Here is a 24,614-nt window from a genome sequence, read left to right as displayed (position 1 = left end):
TTTTGGTCATGATTGTTTTTGGGTAGTCTTGATTACCTAAGACAAGGGGTGTCAAACTCGCATCGTCACATGACATATCGTGACTTTTCTCCCTTTGCTAAACCAGGCGTGGGCGTGGTCAGCATGTGACACATCCAGCCCATGGACCGCAAGTTTGACAGTCCTGCCTTAGACATAGGAAAACATGCTAGAGCAGGGGATGTACCTAAGAGCCTCAGTGGCGCACTGGTTAGAGTGCAGTATTGTAAGCTACTTCTGCTGCAGCCAGCTGCCTGCAATTTCTCACTAGGCTCAAGGTTGACTTAGCCTTCCATCCTTCCAAGGTGGGTAAAAGGAGGACCCAAACTGTTGGGGGCAATATGCTGACTCTGTAAACTGCTTAGAGAGGGCGGTAAAACATTATAAAGCGGTATATAAGTCTAAGTGCTTTTGCTAGTACTACACGCCTATATTTCACAGGAAAATTCACATTATTGGGGGATTGCTATAAACTGGGCATAAGACATATTTTGCCATACTGTAAAAGTTTGTACTTCACTACCTCTTTATAAAGAGTGAGAGATCTGAAGGATCCCTGCCAGTAACTTCCAATTCACATTGGGCAACTGGTGGTCCTGTGTCTAGTGAGCTGCTAGGAGAGAACAAGCTTTTGCCAAAGGGTAGAATGCCTTGCATACAAGAAGCTCTTAAACGAGGGGTGTCCAACCTTGGCAACTTTAAGACTTGTGGACTTCAACTCCCAGAATTCCTCAGGCAGCAAAGCTGGCTGAGGAATTCTGGGAGTTGAAGTCCACAAGTCTTAAAAGTTGCCAAGGTTGGACACCCCTGCTTTAAACCAAAGCAAACGGCTAAAAGAAAATCTGCTATCTTACTGTATGTGAACAGTGTTCCACTAAGGCTCTGGTTTGCCATAAAAGGGTGCTGTCTACAATCAGTGATGATGTCATGCTTTCAGAACATAGCCTGAGTAATGGACTTCTATGGGTGGGGCTTAGTTCTAAGGGGGTTGGGTTTACCTAGTTGCTAGGCATCCATTATGATCTTGTGCATCAGACACAGTCTCAAGTAGGCCAAGCAGTTAGTCGGCCTGAAGAATTGGTGCCATTTGAGCCTTTCCACCATGACATACTCCCTGGAGTTTGGACTTGTCAATGCTGCAAACAGATACCTGACTGCCGAACCTTTCCGTTTCCAGGTGGCAGCCACAGGCAAGCAACTGAAGCCTCGCCAGGTGTGGGTGCTGCAATTTGTGACCCCACATGGAGCTGGAGCAGCTGGCCCAGGAGAAGGGGCTGCCCAGAAAGTTCATCTTATCAGTGCCCTGAAACGCTACTTAGCAGCTGACCCAAATGGCAAAGTCACCTGTGACCAGGATAAACCAGGGCCTCAGACCTTCTTCCTGCTGCATCAGTATCCAGATGGCAAGGTGCAGTCAACTGGAGCCAAACACACCTATTGATTATATAGCCCAAGCCACAGAATTACAGCCTGGTTATGTCCAGTGCTATTTAGAGAGGATTTGGTGGGACTGGGTTGGGGTAAAAGGGTGAGAAGGAAAGAATGGGGAGAAAGAAAAAGAAAATGGAGAGTTGTTTGCTCGGGGGTGGGGGGTGGGGTGGGCTTCTTATGGTTGCAATCCATTGTTCTCTACAAGTGGCAGAAGCTAAAAGTGTGCAGTGCTTGGGAACTAGTTGATTCTCTGTCTGAACCTACATAAATCAAGTTGGTAGCTTTCAATGTCCTACTGTAGGGCATACCGTATACTTCCCTCCAACCCTCACCAAAAATCCTTAATAAAACAGCTAGCGGACCAAATACATATTTTGTTCTTACTATCTAAAATATGCTGTTCAGCTATAGTATATTGGTAAAAAAAGAATCTGGATCTTTCCAGCAGAAGGGTCTGCTGACCAGGATGTGCCATGGGATGTGGAGTTGCTGAAGGGCATGTTTCAGATAAATACACATTCTCTAGGACCCATGGTATGCAATGCAATGCTGCAACTGACATTTAGTAATACCTGGAGAGCCGTTCTAGCTTTTCATTCTTAGTGTTTCATTCACCACCTCCACCCCCTTGTCTGATGAGGTTGACATGGTGACATTTCTTTCCTGGCAGGTGTCTCTGCAAAATGAGCAGTCCAAGCGTTTCCTGGGTGGAGCAGAGGACAATGTTACCTGCTTTGCCCAGGCTTCCAGTGAAACAGAAAAATGGACCCTGCACCTGGCAGTGCACCCCAACGTTGCGATCTACAACCCCAACAGGAAGCGTTATGTGCGTTGTGATGAGAAAGCTGAGGTACTGCGCTGTGATCGTGATGTGCCTTGGGGGGCAGAATCAGTCATCAGTATCTACTATGATTTCAAAGGTGGGGAAAAGTGATTTTAGATGTATTCATTATGAATAAGGAATTTTGGAAGTCCAGAGTCTTCTTTATATCTCTTCTTTAAGGTGGTTCAACATCTAGTGGGATACATAGATAGGACTGGTTCATAGATAACTTTGCTTCATTTCCAACATAGGCAGCTGTCCTAAAACTAACGCTTGAAACTGTCTCAAGAAGCAGGGTGCAACTTTGAATTCTGAGATAAAATACACTGAATTCTTTTTAATAGTGGTTGGTCTAAAATGAAGTACATCTTACAATATCAAACATAAAGGCTACATGCATAAATCTACATTAAGGTAGTATCCTAAATGTATTTACTGCAAAGGTATCTCACTGAGTTGAAGAGTTGCCTGAATAAACAAGAATTAGATTAGATATAATTTGGAAAAAATGAGCTGAATTGGGGCCAATTCATGACCACCTTTCCAACAGTTTCCAAGAACCTGATAAAAATAAAACACCAAGGGGGCAGGACATGAAGTTGAGCATTAAATAAATACATATTTTCAACATTTTTGTGTTAGACCACATTGTGTCTAGCAAATTATAGAAAAATAATGGTTTGCTCATCTCTTAAAGATTTCTTCCATATTAACATTCTTCTGTGATGTGATTGTTGATGATATACAATCCAACATTTCTCTCCTATCTAGAATATTGCCAATATAATTTTGAAAACTTTTCAGAATCAAGTTTACTTTAAAACTTTGTACTGTTGTTGTAGCACAGGAATACTCATGTAGATCTTAGAAGCAATCATCAACTTATTGAAAATGTAGGGTCATTTCTTCACCTTACTCTTTTCCCTTATGATTCCTTACATTTTCCTCCTGGTGCTTCAAGATTTTGTCCCTTTTTTAAAAATCAAGCAACCCTTTAATTTCTCTACAAAAAGGATAATGGGCAATTTTGAAAATCAGAATTAAGGAGCAGAATACCACCTTGATGCTAATAGAAAAAAAATCACGGTCTGATGACCCTGAATAAAAAAATCTTCAGAGACAGACAGATTGCATCATAGTATATTATAGAAGGAACTGCAGAGAGAAAGGAGGATCCAAGAAACTACAGGCCAGTCAGTCTGGAATTGATTATTGGGAACGTTCTAGAGCAGATTATTTTAGAAATCTGTCAATGTGTATTTCTTTTGTAGAATTTGTAAATTTGTAAATCAATTTGTAAACATTTTGAAAATAATGCAGTGATTATTGCATATCAGGAGGGATTTGTGGTCAGATTAATTTTATCAGTTTTTATATGGTACCTTCATTAGTGGATTGTGGGAATACCATGATTATAATATATGTTGACTTCAGCAAAGCAACTGATAAAACACCCTATATTCTGATTAACGAAGTGTTTTAAGTATGTGTGTGGTTGACTCAAAAATTACATTTATATACATTTGCAATAGGGGCAAATATTTGTAGCTTGGGTATAGGTTGAGGGTGAAGGTTCATTGTCCAAGCTTGTGGGTTGGTTTCCGAATGTTTCATTACCAGGCTAGATAACATCTTCTTCAGTGGAGTTTAGGGGAGTTTCCCCTAAACTCCACTGAAGATATTACCTAGCCTGGTAATGAAACATTCGGAAACCAGCCCACAAGCTTGGACAATGAACCTTCACCCTCATTTATATACATCTACAAAATGTTTATCATGCAGTCTTCACTGTTAATGAATAGTTGAACAAATTTATTTGTTTGTTTATGTATTTATTTATCAGATTTAGAGGTTGTCCAACTCTCGAAACCTCTGGGTGGCTTACATGTCAAAAGTAGGAAACAACAGAATGAAATAAAAAAGACAGGTTCATTGGGAAGAGGAAACTTAACATATCAAAAGAAAACTTACAGAGGACCCAGAGTTACCCTAACTGCAATCCTGGGAGCAAAGCCAAGTTCCACAAGCAAGGCCAGTGGAACAGCTGCAAGCGTAGGAGCCTTATGAATCTCCAGGGGATGCAATTCCTGAGGGCAGGAGCCACAATAACAAAGACACACTTTCTAGGTTCCAATAGATGGTGTTGCTTAAAACAACAAACTTGGAAAGTGCCCGCTCTGCCCAGTCTTATTAGGTGGACAGAAACTACTAGAGATAGATGGTCTCTCAAATAACAGTGTGCTTACCAGATTTGCAACCAAAAGAAACCTAAGTGAGATAACCAATTGCCTAAAAGATAAAATTAAAAAATAATACTGATAGGCTAGGGAGGGGCTAAATCTGCGTGAAATTGAATAGAAACAAATGACAATTTCTTCTTTTAAGAAAAAGATCAAATGAATAGATGTAGAGTAGGTAATATCTGTTTTGATAATCTTCCATACGAGAAAGGATCTGTCATGATTATCAGAAAGGCAAAATAATTTAGGATGCATCAATAGAAATACAAATCATGGATTCTGCACATCAAACTTCATTTGAAATACTATATCTGGTTGTAGGTCCATATTTTAAGAATTATTTAGATGAACAGGCTTATATAACGTATCAGCTTGAGCAGCAATCTGTTGGACTGGATCCCTGGCCCATCCGCTAGACTATCTGCATAGGGAAGCCCACCAATCTCCCATCAGTTGGCCTTCTGAGGCAACTACAGTGCCTTCAAAGCTAATTGATCCCCATGACTTCCATGAACTGGTCCAATCCCTGAGGCAGCATCACGTCTCATAGCAACAAATTCCAAAGTTTACTTACCTGTTGCAAAAAAAATGTTTTATTGATCCTACTTCTTCCAAGGTTCAATTTCATTGGATGACTTTTGGCCTGGTATTTTCAGAAAGGCAAAATAGACTCTTCTTGCCCACTTTATCCACACCATGTATCATTCTGTGCAGCGCTATTATGTTCCCTCTCATTCACCTCCTTTAAAGACTAGAAACTAGAAGTGAGATTAAGCCCTGTTAGAAAAGAAAGCTGGGTATGTTTGTCTTGGAGAAAAGAAAATTAAGAGGGGAAATTATATTGTATTTCAATCATACCTAGGGAGCATCATAATGACGAAGGCTAAGAGATAGAATGATGATCATGCTTGAGTAACATTGTCATATCTGCTAATATCTTACCCAAAAGCTATTAAGATAGTCAGACAAATTCCTAAAATAATCCTCTGTTTTAATATGTGAAAAAGTTAAGTTTAAGTCATTTGCATCTCCTCAATAGGTCTGGATTCCAAGGCACACAATGCTGACAGAAGGCAATTGTCCCCATATATACCAGGTGAATTCAAATTCTGCTTACCCAGGAAATCACTATGGATAGTGCAGTTTGATTTCCTTAATTTGCTAGGTAACTTGGATAATTCCAATGAGACAGCAGTATAAGCACTGCACTGAAGCCACTGAATATGTTCACCAGGGAAAACTTCAATCATCTTTGTAATACACTGCAAAAATATCTAGTCCTCTTTTCACTTCAAATTCTTCTTTCTGTCAAAGGCAGTCCATATAGTCCTACTTTATAGTACACATGAGGACAACCTAGCCATGAACAGTGATGTGAAAATTAATTTCCAGTTCCTAGCTCAGACTATGTGCCTTTATGCATCTGATTTTACTGGAGTTGGGGGCTATAGTATTTAGTTACAATAAGAATCTATACATAGAAAGCCTCAATACAGTACTGTAAAGAAAACAAGATTGACAAGAAAACAGATATAATTTTAACATCTAAACTGGGGACAAAGTTAAAAACAAAACAAAACAAAAACATTTCTTCAAAAATATACTTTTACTAAGCATATATATATATTAAAAAAAACCCAAGCCATATTGTCCACAAAACAAAAACAAAACCAAGGTGACAGTATCTTTCTTAGACTGACTGAAGAATGTACATTATAGTTGCAAGCCATAATATTTCCAAGCATTCTTTATCAGACAAGATATTTAAAAAGTAGAAAAATGGGAGGGATGTGCAAAGATGTTATTTAATGTCATGACTATACAAGTTTCCATTCTTAGATTGACTGGCCCCAAGTCTCCAAGCATGCAGATTATTTAAGAGGCTATTTTAGGTATAGCAAAGCTCTCCCAAGTGTTGGGAAGAGAAAAACAAAGGCATGCAAAATATTTCAAGGTTGAAATGTTCCAACCCCAAAATGTCTCATTATAGATAGATGTTCTGCATTAGATTCAAGACCAACCATTTCTAAGTTGGAAACCAAGATGGAAAAAATTCAGAGCTCTCTAGATAAGATGAGAATATTGTTTGGATGAGACACTGTATGTTGGAATCTGATTTCTTAAAACATCTCTAGAAACATATCTCTACAAATGGGTGAATATGAGTTTGAACCGCTAAAATGAAAACTCTTTCCAACCTTCATGAGATGCAGAGATTCTTTGGTAGAAGGAAAACAGAAAGTAGGTTTTGTATGTAAAAAAGATCTAGACAATTTCAGCTATTGAACTAGGAAACAAACCAATCTAAGAGAGAACTATTTAGTACTGCACAGAAAGCAATCCCAGTATAAGTAGTTTTAAATCCTCCTCTAAGAAAGTGAATAGAAGTTCACTTAGAACAGTTCATTTTGGACTTTAAACCTGATTTTCAAAAAAATGTATGCAGTAGTAGATTATAGTTATGGGAAACTGGGCTAATTCAAAGGTGGTGAGAACAAAGATGTTGGAAATGGGCTGCATGTTGAAAACCTCTGCTGTAATTCTAGAATGAAATGAAAAGTTGCAGCGCTGCTTTGCAGACATTCATTTTGAGATTATTTTCCAGGATTGAATACCAAGCCCTGTCAACCCCTTTTTGTTTCTTTCTCCTGCTCTATCTCCAGTGAAGAAGTATGGCTTGAGAAATGGGGCAGGTAAACTCTTAGCTTCCAATGGTTCACTGGTATCTGACGTTACTGCACAAACCATGTACTCTTTGGAAGTCCATGGTGGCTTGGTTGCCTTCCGGGATGATGAGGGAAAGTATTTGACTGGGCGAGAGGGTAGCATGAAAACCCTAAAGATGGACAGACCTGGACGGGATGAACTTTTCAGCGTGGAAACAAGCCCTGCCCAAGTTTCACTGCGCTCCTCTTCTACCAACAAGTTCGTCTGCTGCAAGCCTGGTGAGTTGAGCAAAAACAACATTGTCTGTCTAAATATGAGTGGCAATCATGGCAATTGAACCTCTAACCATAGCCTCTAAGAGTAACTTCTTATTTTGCCTTATTTTTCCATTACTCTCTCGCCCTGGGAACAAGTACAGCCCCCAAATCTGCAAAAATACAGAGATCTTACAAAAGCAATTTGGGGGGGGACCCAAAGCAAGAGGGCAAAGATTGGTTGAGTGTGGATTGTTACTAATTATTATGTCACCAGGCAGCTTTAAGAGCAAGGGAAAAAATAAAAACAAAAGGGAAATTTCATGGTTTATTTCCCTGCACATTGCAAAGGCCTGGATTAGATCAGTGTTTTTCAAACTTCGTGCCATGAAGATGTCTGAATTTCAGCTCCCAGAATTCCCCAATCATCAGGCTTCTGGGTGTTGAAGTTCACACATCTTAAAAGTTGCCAAGTTTGGAAAACACTGGATTAGATGATGTTTGTGGTTCCCTTTAAGCCTACAATTCAAAGATTCTGTAAAAACTGAATGATAGATTTGACCACACATAATCCAAGCATCTAGCTAGGTGTCATAATAGCAATATTGGGTTGGATTCAGACATTCAGTGATCCACTGAAATAAAACGGATTTAAAGCAGATTTGATTTAATCCTAAAGAGTACTGTAAAATAGTTTGAGAAAGCAGCAGGCAGAAATCCCCCCTTTCTCCCCCTTTCTTTGCTGCCCATGGAGATTTGTACTATGATTGCACCATTCAGATTCCATGCTGAGAAATGTATATAAAGGACAATGGCTTGATCAATCCAGTGATACATCTAAAAATTTGCTTAACTTAAGCAATACAGGTTCCAAGAGAAGGTCATGAAGATCAGGTCATTAGGGTTTTCCTGAGAAGGAAAGGATTGTGGAAGTATTACAAATTCTTTACCTGTTCTCTTGTTCCTATCCTTTTGCAATACAGTTGAGCACTGCTTTAGCTTGACTTTAGACAACAAGGGACAACAGTCTTAATTTATTGGGCTAAAACCATAATGAGTCTTCAATTTGCTTTACTGTTCTGCAGGTGCTGACCTCTATGCCACTGCAATGGCTGTAGGCAACACAGAGATCTTCCAGCTGATGTATGATGATGCTACAAAGAAGGTCTGCTTCCGTGGCCATAGTGGCATATACATGTCCTTGGTGAGTCCATCTGCATAATGCAAGAATGGGGATAGTCTGGGAAAGACCAGCTATTTCAATCTGTTACTAAGCATGCCACGACATTTGCCCTTTTGGAATAAAAGCTAGGCATTGTCAGAAGTTCGCCTTTCCTTCCTTGCTTTACAGATCCTTCTCAACTTGCAACCATTCATTCAACAACAGTTTAGAGTTACAACAGTGCTGAAAAAATGGACTGGTCCCTGAAGTTATGGCCAATGCAGCCCTCTTGTGGTCACATGATCAAAACTTGGGCATTTGGCAGCCTGTGCTGCATTTTGTCCACAGGAGCACTTCAGCTCTCCCACCTGACCATCTCCCTCCCTGCAATCTATGCCATTTGGCCTTCTGTGCTCCACAGCCCCTGCAGCTCTAGCTGGCCTTCATTGTCTTCTTGCTTCCATTGCTAATCAAGCATGCCCTGTCTGGCAGGCAGCTGCTGACTGCATCAGGCCTTCCAAAGACTGCATGTCCAAATTGTGAATGCCCTCCCCACAAGGCTTGGAAGCCTTCCAAAGCCTCAGAAGAAGGCTGCATGTAGTTTGTACAAGGCCATGTGCTTTTGGGAAATGGTACCAGAGTCCTTGGGCAGAAGGCCCAGTATGGCCAACAGCTGCATCAGAAAGGGCCACGAGTGGCCTTGTCTCTTCAGCAGTAGGATGAAGTCAACAGGTGGTGGAGTGCAAGGCACCAGGAGGTCTCGGAGTGCCGGGCAGTGTGGGTGACTGGATTAGGGAAAACCTGGGACTTCCTAGGTGTTTTAACACTTCCCAGGGCGTGGTGGCTTTGCGCTGTGCTGCTGAGCTAGTTGGGGCAGCCATGGCTTCCAGGGATGGCTGTAGCTTCATGTTGCACTGTTACTCAGGAGCTTCTTGCTGTTCTGACCAAGGCTTATTGAGACACTAACAAACACACGTTAGTCCCCAAACCCTTTTTATTTCAACGGCTGTGAATTTTAGTCATTCACAGCCCGTAATGAGTCTCAAACAGTTTATAATAGTCCCATGGAAGTCTGCCAAAGTCCTTCAGGATAAGTCTGATAAGCACGCACCTTTATTTTCCTTGAAATTCTGCCAATGACTAAATTTCCAATTAGTTATACAAGGCCAATTGGAGCACAAATTCAACACAGAGCTTCAGGTTTCAAGCTGACCAGCACGAACAAAGTTGCTTCCTGCAAAGGTTCCTGTCCCTTTGCTCTTCCTTTATATCTCATTGGAGGGCCAATCATCTCCAAGCCTTACTCCCGAGTCTCCCCTTTTGTCTTAACTGTTCTTGCCTTCTGACAGCTCTGCGCATGCATGCACTGGTAACAGGCTCCCCCTGTTCCTCTGCCTCGCTGTTGTCAGATTCTGGAGGCTCTGGAGTCAGCACATAACTCCCAGATGGCCCTAGGTCCTCCCCAGACTTGCGGACTGGTCTATGTCCAACTCTGTTGCCATCTCCGCAGGCTGCTGGAGGACCACAACACTTGCAGCCACAGGCCCATGGGATACAAAGAAGCCCTTGAGCTGCAATGTATTCTTTCTCTGCCCTCCTTTGCTTATGCTATACTGCAGGACCCCCTCAACTCATGAATGGCCTGCACTGGTCCTCCCTGGTCCTCCCCCACCTCCTTGCAGCCCCCACGAGCTCCTTATTGGGACTCCTTCTGCTTCCAGCTTAATGATCTCCACATCTGGAGGTGCAATGGCAAGTGGAACCGAACTCCAGGATTGCTTTCGCTGAGTGATACAATCACCTGATGTTGTGCTTTAACCCTCCCCCTCCCCCAAATCACTTGGCTACAGACATTCCGGTCCCAATTGTAATCATAAGCCAAGGACTACCTTTACTCACACAATTGGTTCGTCAGATTATACTATTCAAATTCTCCACATGAATGCTCAATTATAATTTCAATTAAGTAACACAATTGCGTATCCCAGAACCCAGAATTCCTTTTAAATGTCAATAAGGGAGACTGAGCTATTTTTGTCTGAGTTTCATGAAAGCAATCATAAAATTGCTACTGTATGGAAACCAGATGTTGAAAACATCCTAGATCTCTGCCACCTCAAGAAATTCTGAGATAAGAGAGGTATCTTGCATATATGTGGCACACCATAACAGGCATAACTGTCCTTTAATGGTTCTCTAATCTCAATAATCTAGGCAGTTCCCAAAAGGATCTACTAATTATGCTGCTACACCAAAACACTTTTCTGATTTGGAAATTGTTTTTTCCCCTCTATTATTTCTGGGGGAATATAAATAAATTATTTTAATGTTTGAACGAAGAATCAGATTAATTTTTATTACCTCATTTTAAAAGAGTTGTAAACAAATTCCGTTAAGATTGCACTTTAGATCGACTTCTTTACAGTACATTCTGACAGCAATGTGGCTGCTAATAGCTAACATTGTGGGTACAACTAATTCCTTATTCCAAAACCTGTCACTCTGACAGATCAAGGTTTTCCTAGGACCGGGACTTTGAGGTTTCTCTCAAAAATGTCTTTCCATCCAGAGCTGAACTTAAACTAGGAAGTAATGCCCAATGTCAGTGACTGCCAACCTTTTGGACATCGGGGTCCAGTTCTATGGAGAGGTTTTTCCATGGACCGGAGGGGATGTGGATTCACATGTTGCCTTCATTCCACAGAAGGGGCTTCGTTTGTTTGCATGGACCAGTTTCCGGGGGTTGGGGACTGCACCCTATGTTACCATTCTTTGATTGACAGTTCTAATACATACTGTAGATATACTCACAGTATATCTGCATAGTAGCACAAAGGCCAGATCGTGCAATACACTAACATAGACCACAATTTCTGGGTTCATGCAACAGGTTAAACAAAAAAACTGTCAAACCACGTAATAGATTAGCACAAAGTATAAAGCCAACACTCTGAGCCAAGCTATACAAGATCATGTCCTGATAGCAATGAAATCATGAAAGTCATGACTAAGGTCAGACTCAAATAGATTAAAGTTCTAGATTTGGACAACACAGTAGGTAAATCAAATGTATTGCAGGTTACTGTGATGGAAATATAGCCATTATCGTCAATCAGCTTACAGTAACTGAATTTGGAGCTGGGTCCTGACATATATATATATATAGAGAGAGAGAGACAGACTGACATGTAAAATCAGCATTTTTAATGCAAGGCCAAACAGCTAGGATTGAAAGTTAAGTTTCAACCTCAGGGTTGGGAATGTTTTTTCTAGATTGGGTAAGGCAGAATTTCCTTTACCAATAAAGCCGCTCTTTCTCCTGCAGGGACCCAATGACTGCATCATTAGCAGCACCAAACAGGACAAAAATGTTTGGTTTGAACTCCAGTATCAGGATCAGAAGGTGCTGCTTCACATGGGAGACAAGTATGTGTCTATGCGGCCCAACGGACAGCTCCTTGCAGTCCCCAAAGCTGCAGGTATAAGTTGGTCAGTAGCTTTCATTGTAATTAGATGGGTTCAGCGTGGGCAATATTAAAATATGGGCAATTGTGGAGAAGAAACCACAGATGGCCAAATGAAAATTAATGTTAGGGCTGAGCTTATAAAATGAGAGCTCTTCTTAAACTGATGATTGCTATTGTTAATAAGAAGCAGCGATATGCCTTTCCCTCTCTTTAAACCCATTCAGTCAACCAAGTTCATGGATCACAATCCTAGGTTGATCTTAGATTTAAAAGTAACACGGGCAACCGAGCCCTGGGCTTTTTTTAATGGCGTAGCCCCTGTAAAACAGTAGGACCTGGGTCATCTTCGTTCTTGGAGTAGGTTACAAGATGTCAGCTAGCCTTGGGATGTGTCATTCCCCTTCCCCAAATTGTGTTTGGATACTTTTAGCAGAAATATCTTTCAAGTTATTGTTTGATAATAGAGCAAGTGCACTAGATGCATAAAAATAATTATGGTGAAACGTCTGAGGCAGTGGTGGGATTCAATTTTTTTTACTACCAGTTCTGTGGGCATGGTGTGGCTTGGTGGGTGTGGCTTGGTGGGCGTGGCAGGGAAGATTACTGCAAAATCCCCATTCCTTCCCCACCCTACTAACCTGCTTTCAGCTCCGTTCTCCTGTGCAGGACAACAAAAGAAGACCCAGCCGTTCAGCTGGGACTTGGGAGACAGAGAATAGATGGGGGCAGGGCCAGTCAGAGGTGGTATTTACCGGTTCTACGAACTACTCAAAATTTCCGCTACTGTTTCTCTAGAACTGGTCAGAACCTGCTGAATACCACCTCTGGTCTGAGGACAAGTGCCTTTGAAATGTGAACACCCAATGATTTCTAGGCCAGTGTCAATGTTATGGTTTGTATTAGGAAGACCAGAGGAAGGAACTATCAAACCAAACAGTCCCAACAGACAACTTTCCTAAGATACTTATTTTGGTACTTTGGGTATTTTTAACTGGTGGGTAAAAGGCATTTTAGCAAATACCAGCAGGTGGTTGCAAACCAAGATGAACAATATCAAGAGGATTATATTGCACTTACAGGTAAAAGTGAAGATTTCCTGCTAGTTCTGGTGAACCGGCCTCTACTGATCCTGCACAGTGATGCTGGTTATGTTGGTCTGAGTTCTGACATGAGGCGGTTGGAAGGGAACTGTGTTGACTACGTGCTCAGCAGCCTGTCACTCAGTGAGGAAGGCTACTATAATTTCCAAATCGGTTAGTATATTATAGCTGATTAAGCTAGTTTACAACAGAGACCCCGATGATCTGCATTAGGAGGAAATCTGACACACAGTACTACTATTTCACACACATACACTCCTCTAGCCTGGCCAGGTGATAGAAGGAAGCTCCATAGAGATAAATGGAATCAAGGCCATAACATATCCCCACTTCCTTTACCCTAATTTGAAGGAAGATAGGAAATGATCTTGCCACTATGCTTCTTCCCCCCCCCCCCCAAAAAAGAAAAAAGTAAGGCATTTTCTGGGGCATTTATGTTTGCTTAAATATTTAGCTAAGTGTTGTTCATATTTTCCAATTATATAGTCCTCAAATTTTACCAGTGAAGATCCTTAAAGTTCAGCCACAATTTTAGCATTGGGCATTAAATGTTCTTCCTTAGGACTGCCAGGGGTGCAGAAAGATGAAAGTTAGTATCTATGGAAATTCTCAATCATTCAGGTTATGGTTGTCCCAAAGGTGCTTTTTCAAAAGACAACTGGATCTCCTTGCTTTTTTTTTTCTTGAAAATGTTTTACTTCTCATCCAAGAAGCTTCAGTTCTCAGAATTTTAGTTCTCAGAACTAGTGCCTCCCAAACTCTTTCCCAGCAATCTTGCATAAGATTACTGAAATCTCAAGATTGAAAGATGTTCCTTAGCAAGAAGTATTCTGATAAACAGCAAAGTCTTGCTAAGGATGGGGGTAGTTCCCACTCTAGCCAGAAATGAGGCCCCAAAAGGTTGCCCTCTTATCTTTAGATTAAATCTGGCGATTACAAGAAACACAACTGCAACCTATGATTCCTTTAATCATCGGAATATCCTTAAAAATCAAGAAAATAGAACAGCTTGATTGGTCTTGCCTCTGTCTTTCCCTAATTTTATACCTTCCTTCCACTAACTCTGCTAGGTGGCAGATATTGGGCCTTGGATAAAGATGGGCAAATCCTGGTAACCAGTGACCGTCCTAGCAATTTCAGCCTACAGTTTGTATCCTCCAGCTGTCTCATAGTCAAGGCTTCCAACAACAAATATCTTGTGGCTGATCAAGGAGGCCGAGTATGGACTGGGTCTACTGATGCATCAAATGCAACTCTGTTCCATTATTGAGAGGTTCTGACCTCCATTAAACTTCTGCTGTGTGTCTCATTTAAGGGCTTCTCTTAAGGATACATCATCCCAGAGAAAATCTATGTAGTCGTTAGGGGTCAAAAATGACTCCATGGCCCATGATCAATCAGTCAGTCAAAACAAATTTGAACCTGAAGATGCACTTCAACAATAACAATTAATATTATTACCAAAGATATTCGAAGTACCTTGGACAGCTATTTGTCCGAAATGGTATAGGTAGTCCCTGATTTACAGCTTTGACTTAGTGATTGTTCAAAGTTACAATAGCATTGAAAAAAAGCAGTTTATGACCATTTTTCAGACTTACGACCGTTGCAACATCCCCATGGTCATGTGATCAAAATTAAGATGCTTGGCAACTGAGTCATATTTATGACAGTTGCAGTATCTTAAGGTCATGGGATCCCCTTCTGTGACTTTCTGACAAGCAAAGTCAATGGGGGGAGACAGATTCACTTAACAACCAGCTTATTAACAACTGCAGTGATTCACTTAGCAACCATGAAGGTGGTAAAATGGGGCAAAATTCACTTAACAACTATTTCATTTAGCAATGGATATTTTGGGTCAGTTGTGGTCATAAATCAAAGACTACCTCTATTACAATAACCCTGTTTCCTCCCATCCTCAATGCAAAATAAGGGCAGTATGACATCAACAACTGCAACAAAAAAATTACCCAGTCATGTGTGAAAGGTAAGAAATTAAATTGTTGGGGCTGAGCCAGTTCAGGACCCCTTCATATAAACCTGGCTAAATCGAAATTTTCCTTGAACTTAAACACATGACTGAAAGTCCCAGCCACTATAGCATGTGTGTGTGTGTGTGTGCGTGCGTGGGTGTATCTTTCATTGGTTGTAGGTGGAAGATAGGAGAAAGCTGAGTAAATCTCTCACTTAGAACTATCACATACAATAGTTGAAAAATAAGTATTTATGTCAAGGGTATTGTAGAAAAAAATCAAGTATCAATCACAAATTACCAATACACTACAATAACAATACTGATTTCTAGGGAATGGACATCCCTCTTAAGAGCAGGACATTGGCTGTAACAAATAGAATTGACAAAGGCATCCTAACAAGAGTCATTGTACACAGGGTAAAGACTTGAGTCAGTGTCAGAATGTTTCCATTTTAAGAATCTGAAGTGTACAGCACTTGCAGGCAAAATCTATGCAGTGGCTGAAGTTCCCATATCCACAGTCTTGAGACCTGCAAAAATCAGTCTTGAATGCCGTCAAGTCCAAGTGGGTCAATTGTTATGCTCTAAGATGGGATACAAGGAAGATGATGAGGACGTGCTTAGACCATCCAGTCTAGGATTGGAAACTCTACTCTCAGGGCAGTACCCCAGCATGCCTGAAGCAAAGACTGGAACTATATCTTCTTTCATCTTGTCCAAGAAACCAGCTTGCCAACTTCATCCTGGGCTAGGCATGGAAATGGTTTCATGCAACTTCCCTTAATCACAAAGTGTTTCACATAGTGCAATCACAGATTCTCAATATGAATCCAAACTGAAAGGATAAATAAATAAAACAAGTAACATAAGGATATTATTATAGTCATGACCACTCCAAACACTTCTTACCTTACCCAGAATAGATAAGAACCAATCAAAAAAGCAAATCTAGTTCCTGTGCTGACAAAAATGTTTGCAGCCACCAGTCTGAAGAAGACAGTGAAATGCAATTCTTCAATAATCCTCAACAGTTCTAAGACTTCATTTCTGATATGACTCAATACATTATGATGAAGTTTGATATACTGCTGAGATGGCTATAACCCTTGTATTTGGTTTTACTTGGTCTTTATTTACCCATTTGTTCTTGTCAATTCTGCCGTGTGGAATTGATCAGTCATTCTCAACCATTTATCCTTATTTCAAGATACTCAATAGCCTTTCCTCCTTCATCATTGCACTTTTATTTTTCTCTCCTAAATTGTGTAAGGAGACAATTTCTATTGGGTTCTAAATAAGGAAGTATTATATTTTCTTCAAAGCCACTGGGGAGGGAAACCAATCATTGCCTTTAAAATGTAAAGGCAACCTACAACCAAAACTTTGATTTCAATAATTAAAATGATTAATTTTTTATTGTTTATTTACACCTTGCCTTTATTATTTTTATAAATGCCTCAAGGCAGTGAACCTATCCAACGCGTTTTCCTCCTCATATTTTCCCCACAACAACCCTGCGAGGTGAGTTGAGCTCAGAGAGAAAGTGCCTGGCCCAAGTTCTCCCAGCTGGCTTTCATGGTCTAGGCAGGACTTGAATTCAGTCTCTTGCTTTATATTCCAGTTTCTTAACTACTGACCAAACTGGCTATCCCAATAAATCTCAGATTTACAAGATAATTACCTGGAAAAGGAGGCTAATGTTAGAATGCCCAGTAATAGCTCGACTGCATAGAAGAAAAGCAGGATGGCATTCAGAATGGCTTCCAAACGCAAGGCGTAGGTCTGCAAAAGTAGGTAATAGGCTGCCATCACTGCTGCTGGAAAGGTTAGCGCCAGGCTGACAGCAAGTGGCACTTTTCGCTGGCAAAGGTTACCTTTGGAGCCTGTCATATGGGACACAGAACACATGGACCATTCAAGCAGAAGTCGGAAACAATCCAGTAAACCTTTAAGATATTCATATGAGAGAATGTACCAGAGAAAGAATTGAGCTGCAGCACTGAAAGGCACATCAATGCATGCTAACTTGGATTTAAATCTCTCCTCACAATTTTTTCTGCCCCTGGTTTTATCTGGGTCAATGATGCCTCAGATACTGCAACCTAATTTGAACACAAACAGGACTCTCTTTCAGACTTCGCTCAACAGAGGAAAGTGTGGGGAGTGGCACATAAGTTTTGAAGGTTAGTATATCTAGCACTGTGTTCTGCTTATCCTACTCCCAATACACTTTCATGACATGAAAATGACCTATTAGAAATAACCTCTCCTAAAATGAAAGAATGGGTTTTGAACTTTACAAATTCTCAGAATCTGATTTCATATGGTTACCAACCAAGAGGGGCAGCCTGACTGATCAAACCTTACAGTTCCATCCCCATATATCAAATTGTATCATGGTTCCTACAGTAATTACTCCCAAATAATTGTAAACACAAACTACACAAAGACGGGATGTTCACTGATATCCACATCTACAGTGCACTATCACAGTTGACTAGGACCATTAACGTGGCCTGGGCACAATATACAGTAGGAGAATGTTGCCAGCATCTATATATTTATATCTGCTTAGGATCACTTGTCAACATCTCATAAATGTGTTGTTCTTAAGGAGTCAGGATTTATTTACTGGCAATTTGGTGAACAGCCTGAAGATGTGGAGGGGAGACCATGTTGTACAGTGGTGGCTAATCTTTTTGGGCTCCTGTGCCGAAAATTGCGCATGCACCAGCACCCATAAGGGGCCCCGCCCCCTGCGCATGCATGTGCAATTCCCCTGCCATCACCCCCTTACCTGCACTGCACATGTGCATACCTCCCAGCTGATTTTTGGCCCGTTTGAGGCCTTTTTCGGCCTCCCAGAGGCTCGAGGGAAGCGTCTGAAGCCTTTGGAGGCCAAAAAATGGGCCCATTTCATCACTTCTGGTATTTCCGGAAATACCGGAAGTGATGAAACAGGCCTGTTTTTTGGCCTCCAAAGGTTGCAGAGGCTTCCCTCGAGCCTCTGGGAGGTTGAAAAAGGCCTCAAACGGGCCAAAAATCAGCTGGGAGGTGCGCGCATGCGCAGCGCAGGTAAGTTTGGCTGGGGCTCACATACCCGCACAAATAGCTCTGTGTGCCACCTGTGGCACACATGCCATAGGTTCACCATCACAGATCTAGTAAGTTTAAATGCCATCAAAGCAGCTCATATTTACCTGACAAATGCATGTGCTATTCCTTTAAATATCATTGTGTATTCTTTAATGCTTACCAAAAAATATCCTTGTGACTTCAATTCCAAGATAGAGAAAAAGCATAATCAGGTCCAAAGCAAGATTAGCAGATGGATAAGGCAACAAGATACCTATACAACAAGATACACAAACGGTCACGTGAATTGAAGGAAAGGAAGATGCCCCTTTCCACCATTTCTCAAAAAAGAGAAATGTTTGTTGTTGATAAAGATCAAATGTAAAAGGAGAGACAGTGAATCCCTGCTAGTCATCCTCATGCAAGATGGTCAATCAAGATTCCCTCTGAGTAAAGCATGGCTTTGGACCAAGACAATGGCAAGCCACTTCTGAAAATCCTGCCAAGAAAATTGTGGAGATTAGTCTAGACAGTCACTAGGAACTAACATTGATTTGAAGGCACCTTCTTTGCCAAAGATGGGAACATTTCAATATATGTATGAAAGCTGTAGACCAAGATTTAAAAAGAGGCTGAGGTTCTATCTACTCAACAACCTCAATAATTAAATTATTGAAATCTCCAGGATGTAGGAAGCCCAGGAATAATAGAAACAGGAGAATATCTGTTTCAGGAACCTTAAAGTTGCTAACACATTTAACTAGGAATGTTGCATTAAACTTAATCTTTTATTATAGTGTGCTAACACCTCTTTTTTTAAAAGCTGGAAGGATTACATTTTCTTTTGTAAAAAGACATGCTCTTTGGGCTTTTCTTAAATAAGATGCTGTTTTCCAATAAGCTGCTCTATTATTCGATATCTTTTATATCTTTGAATGTAGGAAAAGAAGATCTGAAATCACCTGTCACATACAGCTAAACTATATGGCCAGGAAAATACAATAGAGAAATAATTTCAACTGTTGGATTTTTGAACTTTAATCACCAGAAATATCTGGGAGTTCTTTGGGGGGGGGTGCATTAGGATCAGGGGAGACTTCCAGGTAAGGTATCTTCAGGAAGATGGCAGCAGGAAGTATTACTCCAAAGCAGAACATGGAACCAGGTGAGAAGCTCTGATGGTTTCTGGAAAAGATATCTGAAATCTTTATAATCTTTGGTTTCAATAATTCTACTATAAAGAATAGTTCTGCAGAAACCCTGAATTCTATACAATCAGCGGTTAAATTACAGAATTAATGAGGAAATAAAAAGTCACATTTTTCTGTTTCACTTTCTTCAGATAAGTCACAGATACCTAAAAGAGAACAAAGGAGTTTATGCAAGTATGCTCCCCCCTCAACTTTCTGTACTTTAGACTCACCTTTATAGACAAATATGAAAATCTCCAGCAAAAAGTATGTGGCATAATACCAGCCATTGAGGAACAGCAGAATTTCCAGGGGTGTAGAGGAAAGTTGACGATCTAGGAGGTGCAACCAAAACATTAATATGTCTGTGATTTCTTTTTTTTTCACAAAGAAATGGATGTAACTTACCCAATGCGACATCGAAAAGAATAGCTTCACATACTGCAAACCTCATGATAATAATCTCTATTCTGTTATAAACTTACATTGATATTCCTAAAGATTATCTCATGAATGTCTATGTGTAGAGTGACACTCGTTGCTAGAGAAACTGCGATGTACACGCTGCTAGAAAAAGGCACAATATGTCTTATCTTGCTCTTCTACTTGTGCAACTTGATCCCTCCAGATCAATCCAAAGCACTAGGACTAATTACTACCAGCCCAATCTTTTCCATTCTGCCTTATTGTCAGGCACGTATCCTCGTTCTTCTTTGCAAATTTGATTCAGAGCAGATCCATGTTTAAATATACTTCGATATTATTTTAACTGGCACGATACTCAGAGGAGTTGCAAACCGAAACGCAGATTAAAACCTACGTTCCACTGCGAATTGCAGGGTATTGCAATCCAGTCTTCCGACACCCGATTGGGACATCCGAAAGAGGGTTTAAAAAAGAAGACCGTTGCCCTTGAAATATGGGATTAAACCGGGCATCTCAAAGTTATGCCCCCAACAAGAGATGTGCACCCGGACAGCTTTCGGGGATGCCGGATTGGGCTGGCTCTTTTAGGGCAAGCTCCCCTTCCTTTCCCTTTCCCTTTCCCTTCCCTATGCAGGATCTCCTGCCACGGAAGCGTCTAGAGACCCGGGGCCAGATCTCCCTCCCCCCACCCCCTTTCCGCGCCTGCATCTCTCCCTGTCAGAGGCCGGAGCCTTCGAACTTAGAACGTGGAAGCGCGAGAGACCGCATTCGACACCGCCCCCGCCCTCCGCGCCACCTCCCGCGTTTCGTTCGTCACATGACCTCGCCGTTCCTACCGGCACCCTGTCCACCTGCCGAGCCCTCCACTTACGCCGAGGTGCCATCTTCCGTCTCCATGGACACCGCTACGCAAAAAAAAAAAGCCCCACTTCCGACCGAACTCACGAAACGGAAGTCAAAGGAGCAGATGCCCAGCTCCCATAGAGAGAATGAGAGAGAGAGAGAGAGACGCGCGGGTTTGGGCTGCAGCGCCCGACGCAAGCTCAGTGCGGGAGGCTTGCGCCGTCAGTTACAGAATAAGAGTTGGAAGGGGCCTTGTAGGTCATCTAGTAGTACAACCCCCGCGCCCTGTCTACATCATTTCTGACAGATGGCAGTCCAGTCTCTTCTTGAAAGCTTCCAGGGATGAAGCTCCCACAACTTCTGAAGGCAAGCTGTTCCATTGGTTGATTGGTCTCACTGTCAGAAAGTTTCTCCTTATTTCCAGGTTAAATCTCTCCTTGTTCAGTTTCCATCCATTATTCCTTGTCTGGCCTTCAGGTGCTTTGGAAAATAGCTTGACAACCCCCCCACTCTCTCTGTGGCAGCCCCTCAAATATTGGAAGACTACTATCATGTCTCCCTTGGTCCTTTTCTTCACTTAGACTAGACATGCCCAGGTTTGCATTGAACAGCTGGAGCTGCAAAGGAGTCCTATCCATTGGTCCTGGAGTGAGGCAATGTGGAGGCCAAGTGCTGACGTCATAGCCTTGTGTCTTGTTGGCAAGCCACGCTGTCCTTTTCCAAAGAACTTCAGAAGAATGAAAAGAGGAGCTTTCTCTGAAAGGCAACCTATATTTGAGCCGCAAATGTATCGGATGGCACCTGTGCTTGCAACTTGCCTTTCATCATCTGGATTTTCCACTGTTTTTCTCTAAATGTAGGTACACGTAGTCCTTGACTTACAACAGTTCATGTAGTGACTGTTCAAAGTTACAACAGCACTAAAAGAAGTGACTTATGACTGTTTTTCACACTTACAACCAGGGCAGCATCCCCGTGGCCACATGATCAAAATTCAACTGGTTTTATATTTATGACACTTGCAGTGTTCTGGGCTCATGTGAACACCTTTTGTGAAATTCTGACAAGCAAAGTCAAATGGGAAAGTCAGATTCATTTAACAACCGTGTTACTAACTTAATGATTAACTTAGCAACTGTGTCAAGGTTGTAAAATAGGGGCAAATTCACTTAACAATTGTCTCGCTTAGCAATAGAGATTTGGGGCTCAGTTGTGGACGTAAGTTGAGAACTACCTGTGCTGTACTGAAGTTGCAGTGAAGGGCTTCGATGAACTGCCACTTCCACCCATTTCCATCTGCAACTGGGTTTGTGCAACACAAGGAACATACACCTTAGAGCAGTTTAATGTTATTACCCTCCAGTCTATGAAGCTGTACAAAGGATAGCAGTATAAGGCAGTTTCAGCAATTGATGGTAGTAGGAAAAAACCTCACTTAGGGCTTTTTTTAAAGAGGCAGCGGGGAAGAGTGGGCTAGAACAATGGATTCAGCCATCTTCTCAAAGCCTGCTGTGGGTGGGTGGGTGGCTTTCTTCTAGTTTACAAAGATGGACACTCCTGGGTCGTCTGCTGTATTTGCACCCTAGTGATGGAGTGTTAAAAGCTGCAACCTTCATTGTTTCACCACTATGCATCAGAGGGATGGGCAAGAGAAGGACGGAATGAACCTCGGCGGACTAGAATCAAAGTCTTAGGAAGAAAGATTGAAGGTATTATGAGCATTTGATCTAAAGAAGACTGAAGGGAAGGAGAGTACAGATAGTCGTCAATTTATAACAATTGAGCCCCAAATTTGTTGCTAAGTGAGAAGTTGTTACGTGAGTTTTGCCCTATTTTATGACATTTCTTGACACAGTTGTTAACTGAATCACTGTCATGCCCCCGGTGGAGACTGACTCTGAGGGAGAGAAGGAACAGCCGACAGGGAGTGGAAGTGTGGCTCCAGAGGTTGTGGAGGAGGCTGGGGAAGGGGAGAGGCCAGCTGAGCAGTCAGAGGAGGACCCAGGCCCATCCCCTATCCATCCTAGGGCACGCAGGGAGGAGAGGATAAGGGAGAAACATGGTCTACTCGGGAGGAGAGGGCCTTGATCCTCTTCATGGGCTGCAGCTGTGACAACTGAATAAGAGTATGGACCTGCATACAGGCGAACGCTGGAAACAAAGCTTGGAAATATCTCTACTTGATGGTTCCTCTCTGAGTTTGGTGTCCTTCCCAGTGTGTGTTATATGTGGATGTCCTCCAGCCCTTATCTTGCCTGGTTTGTATTGCTTTTTTCCTTCTTGTGACTGTGTTTGTTTTGTATCCCACCCTGGGTCATCACACACTGCAGTTGATGTTAATAACATGTTTGTTAAGTGAATCTGGCTTTCCCATCGACTTTGCTTGTCAGAAGGTTGCAAAAAGTGATCACATGAGCCTTGGACACTGCAACAGTTATAAGCATGAGCTAGTTGCCAAGGTTCTGAATTTTGGTCACATGATCATGGAGACGATGCAAAGGTCGTAATTGTGAAAAATGGTCGTAAGTCACTTTTTCAGTGCCTTTGTAACTTTGATCACTAAATGAACTGTTGTAAGTTGAGGACTACTTGTAATACAAATAGAAGAGAATACAGGTAGTTTTCAACTTAGAACCACAATTGAGACCAAAATTTCTCTTGCTAACTGAGACAGTGAAGTGAGTTTTGCTCACTAAACTTTTCAGTTTAGTGAATCACTGCAATTAAATTTGTTAATATGGCTGTTAGTTGAGTCTAGTTGCCCAATTTACTTTGCTTGCCAGAAGGTCGCAAAAGATGATCTCATGACACTGCAACCAATTATCAAGCATCCAAATTTTGATCACATGACCATGGAGATGCTATAATGGTCATAAGTGTGAAAAATGGTCATGTCATTTTTTCAGTGCCTTTGTAATATTGAACTGTCACTAAACAAATGATTTAATTTGAGGACTAACTTTATTTTTAGTTCAGGTGCCATACTTAGTACTGATGATGTTACTTAGTTGGTAATGAAATGTCTGCAAGAAAGCCACCAAGCTCAGAGAGCATCAAGGAGCCCCCAAAGAGAGTAATGCTCTTTGAATGAGTGGTGGTATTCTTCAGTTTGTTCTGGTTCTGGTGAGCCAGTAGCAGCGGCGAGCAGTGGACACCGAACCAGTTCTCTCCTCCGCTCTGCTGTTGGGCTTAACTGCTCGCCCGGGCTCCCATACTCATCTTTATCCGCTGGATTTAAAGCACAGCTTCTTTGTGTGACATAGAATAGTGCTGCACGGCAGCTGCTGAAGCGACCAAGATCATGCAGGTTTGCAGGAGGCATATTAGAACACCTCTATGCCTGCGCAAAGTGCGCATTCGGTGCCTGCATGCACGTAAATTGTGTGCACGCATGCAAAGCGTGCCCACCAAGCCACACCCACTAAACCAATGGCAAAAATATTTGAATGCAACCACTGCTTTGAAACCTTGAAAGAATGTCACACAGAGGGTTAAGACTTGTTCTGTATCGTTCCATAGTGCAGAACTAGAATAATGGATTAAAGTTACAAGGAGGCAGATTCTAATTAAATGTTAGAAAATAAATTGTTACAGATGAGTAGTGGAACCAACTATCAAGTTGAGTAATAGATTGTTTTTCACCTCATATGTTTCAGCAGAGGCTAAACAGTTACCTACCAAGATGCTTTAATTTGGATTCCTAGTACTAACACTCCATAGGATTCCAATCTATAATTCTAAAATATAAAGCTGGGTTTTCTGTTTTAATATGTAAGGTTTGCTATCTTAATCTGAATTATACCCAACTCTGGAACTTATTGAACTTCTATTTAGATAATACACACCTTATTTTTGTCTTAGTGTATTATGCAAATAACCAAGGCTAAATAAATCATGACTTTGCATATTCAGTTAACCCAGTTAAATATGCTGCTTTTTC

The 24,614-nt window shown here is 41.5% G+C and overlaps 2 protein-coding genes across 5 annotated transcripts; one reads left to right on the top strand and one right to left on the bottom strand.

The window, feature by feature from the left end:
• The first annotated feature begins 1,120 nt into the window (after positions 1–1,120).
• Positions 1,121–14,471, top strand: LOC113449151 (fascin-like). The gene is made up of 7 exons (XM_087920827.1): positions 1,121–1,426; positions 2,120–2,369; positions 7,176–7,457; positions 8,519–8,637; positions 11,921–12,074; positions 13,142–13,315; positions 14,233–14,471. Exons 1-7 carry the CDS (start codon positions 1,121–1,123, stop codon positions 14,430–14,432), a joined length of 1,485 nt encoding a protein of 494 aa, XP_087776953.1. The 3' UTR covers positions 14,433–14,471.
• On the bottom strand, positions 14,117–20,997 carry TMEM216 (transmembrane protein 216). 4 transcript variants are annotated; one of them, XM_026720144.2, is made up of 5 exons: positions 20,703–20,997; positions 19,639–19,740; positions 18,397–18,489; positions 16,822–17,023; positions 14,117–15,975 (listed from the first exon to the last, which is right to left on the bottom strand). In XM_026720144.2, exons 1-5 carry the CDS (start codon positions 20,713–20,715, stop codon positions 15,960–15,962), a joined length of 426 nt encoding a protein of 141 aa, XP_026575929.1. In that variant the 5' UTR covers positions 20,716–20,997; the 3' UTR covers positions 14,117–15,959. The 4 variants fall into 4 exon arrangements, with proteins under 4 accessions (XP_026575929.1, XP_087776957.1, XP_087776955.1 ...); XM_087920831.1 differs by lacking the exon at positions 20,703–20,997 and adding an exon at positions 20,668–20,686; XM_087920829.1 differs by lacking the exon at positions 20,703–20,997 and adding an exon at positions 20,226–20,626.
• Between the last annotated feature and the right edge of the window lie 3,617 nt (positions 20,998–24,614).

Source organism: Pseudonaja textilis, chromosome 1 (genome assembly GCF_049901715.1).
Source record: "Pseudonaja textilis isolate UNSWEBS1 chromosome 1, rPseTex1.2, whole genome shotgun sequence".
Classification (NCBI taxonomy): Eukaryota; Metazoa; Chordata; class Lepidosauria; order Squamata; family Elapidae; genus Pseudonaja; species Pseudonaja textilis.
Note: the sequence above shows the minus strand (reverse complement) of the source record. Positions and strands in the feature narration are given on the sequence as shown.

Coding starts and splice junctions, on each gene's coding strand:
- LOC113449151 (XM_087920827.1), top strand. CDS start 1,121: ATGACATACTCCCTGGAGTTTGGACTTGTCAATGCTGCAAACAGATAC. Junction 1,427..2,119: donor ATCAGTATCCAGATGGCAAG/GTGCAGTCAACT, acceptor CTTTCCTGGCAG/GTGTCTCTGCAAAATGAGCA. Junction 7,458..8,518: donor GTTCGTCTGCTGCAAGCCTG/GTGAGTTGAGCA, acceptor ACTGTTCTGCAG/GTGCTGACCTCTATGCCACT.
- TMEM216 (XM_087920829.1), bottom strand. CDS start 20,283: ATGTCCCAATCGGGTGTCGGAAGACTGGATTGCAATACCCTGCAATTC. Junction 18,490..19,638: donor TTTCATATTTGTCTATAAAG/GTGAGTCTAAAG, acceptor CTTGTTGTATAG/GTATCTTGTTGCCTTATCCA. Junction 17,024..18,396: donor AGTCACAAGGATATTTTTTG/GTAAGCATTAAA, acceptor CCCATATGACAG/GCTCCAAAGGTAACCTTTGC.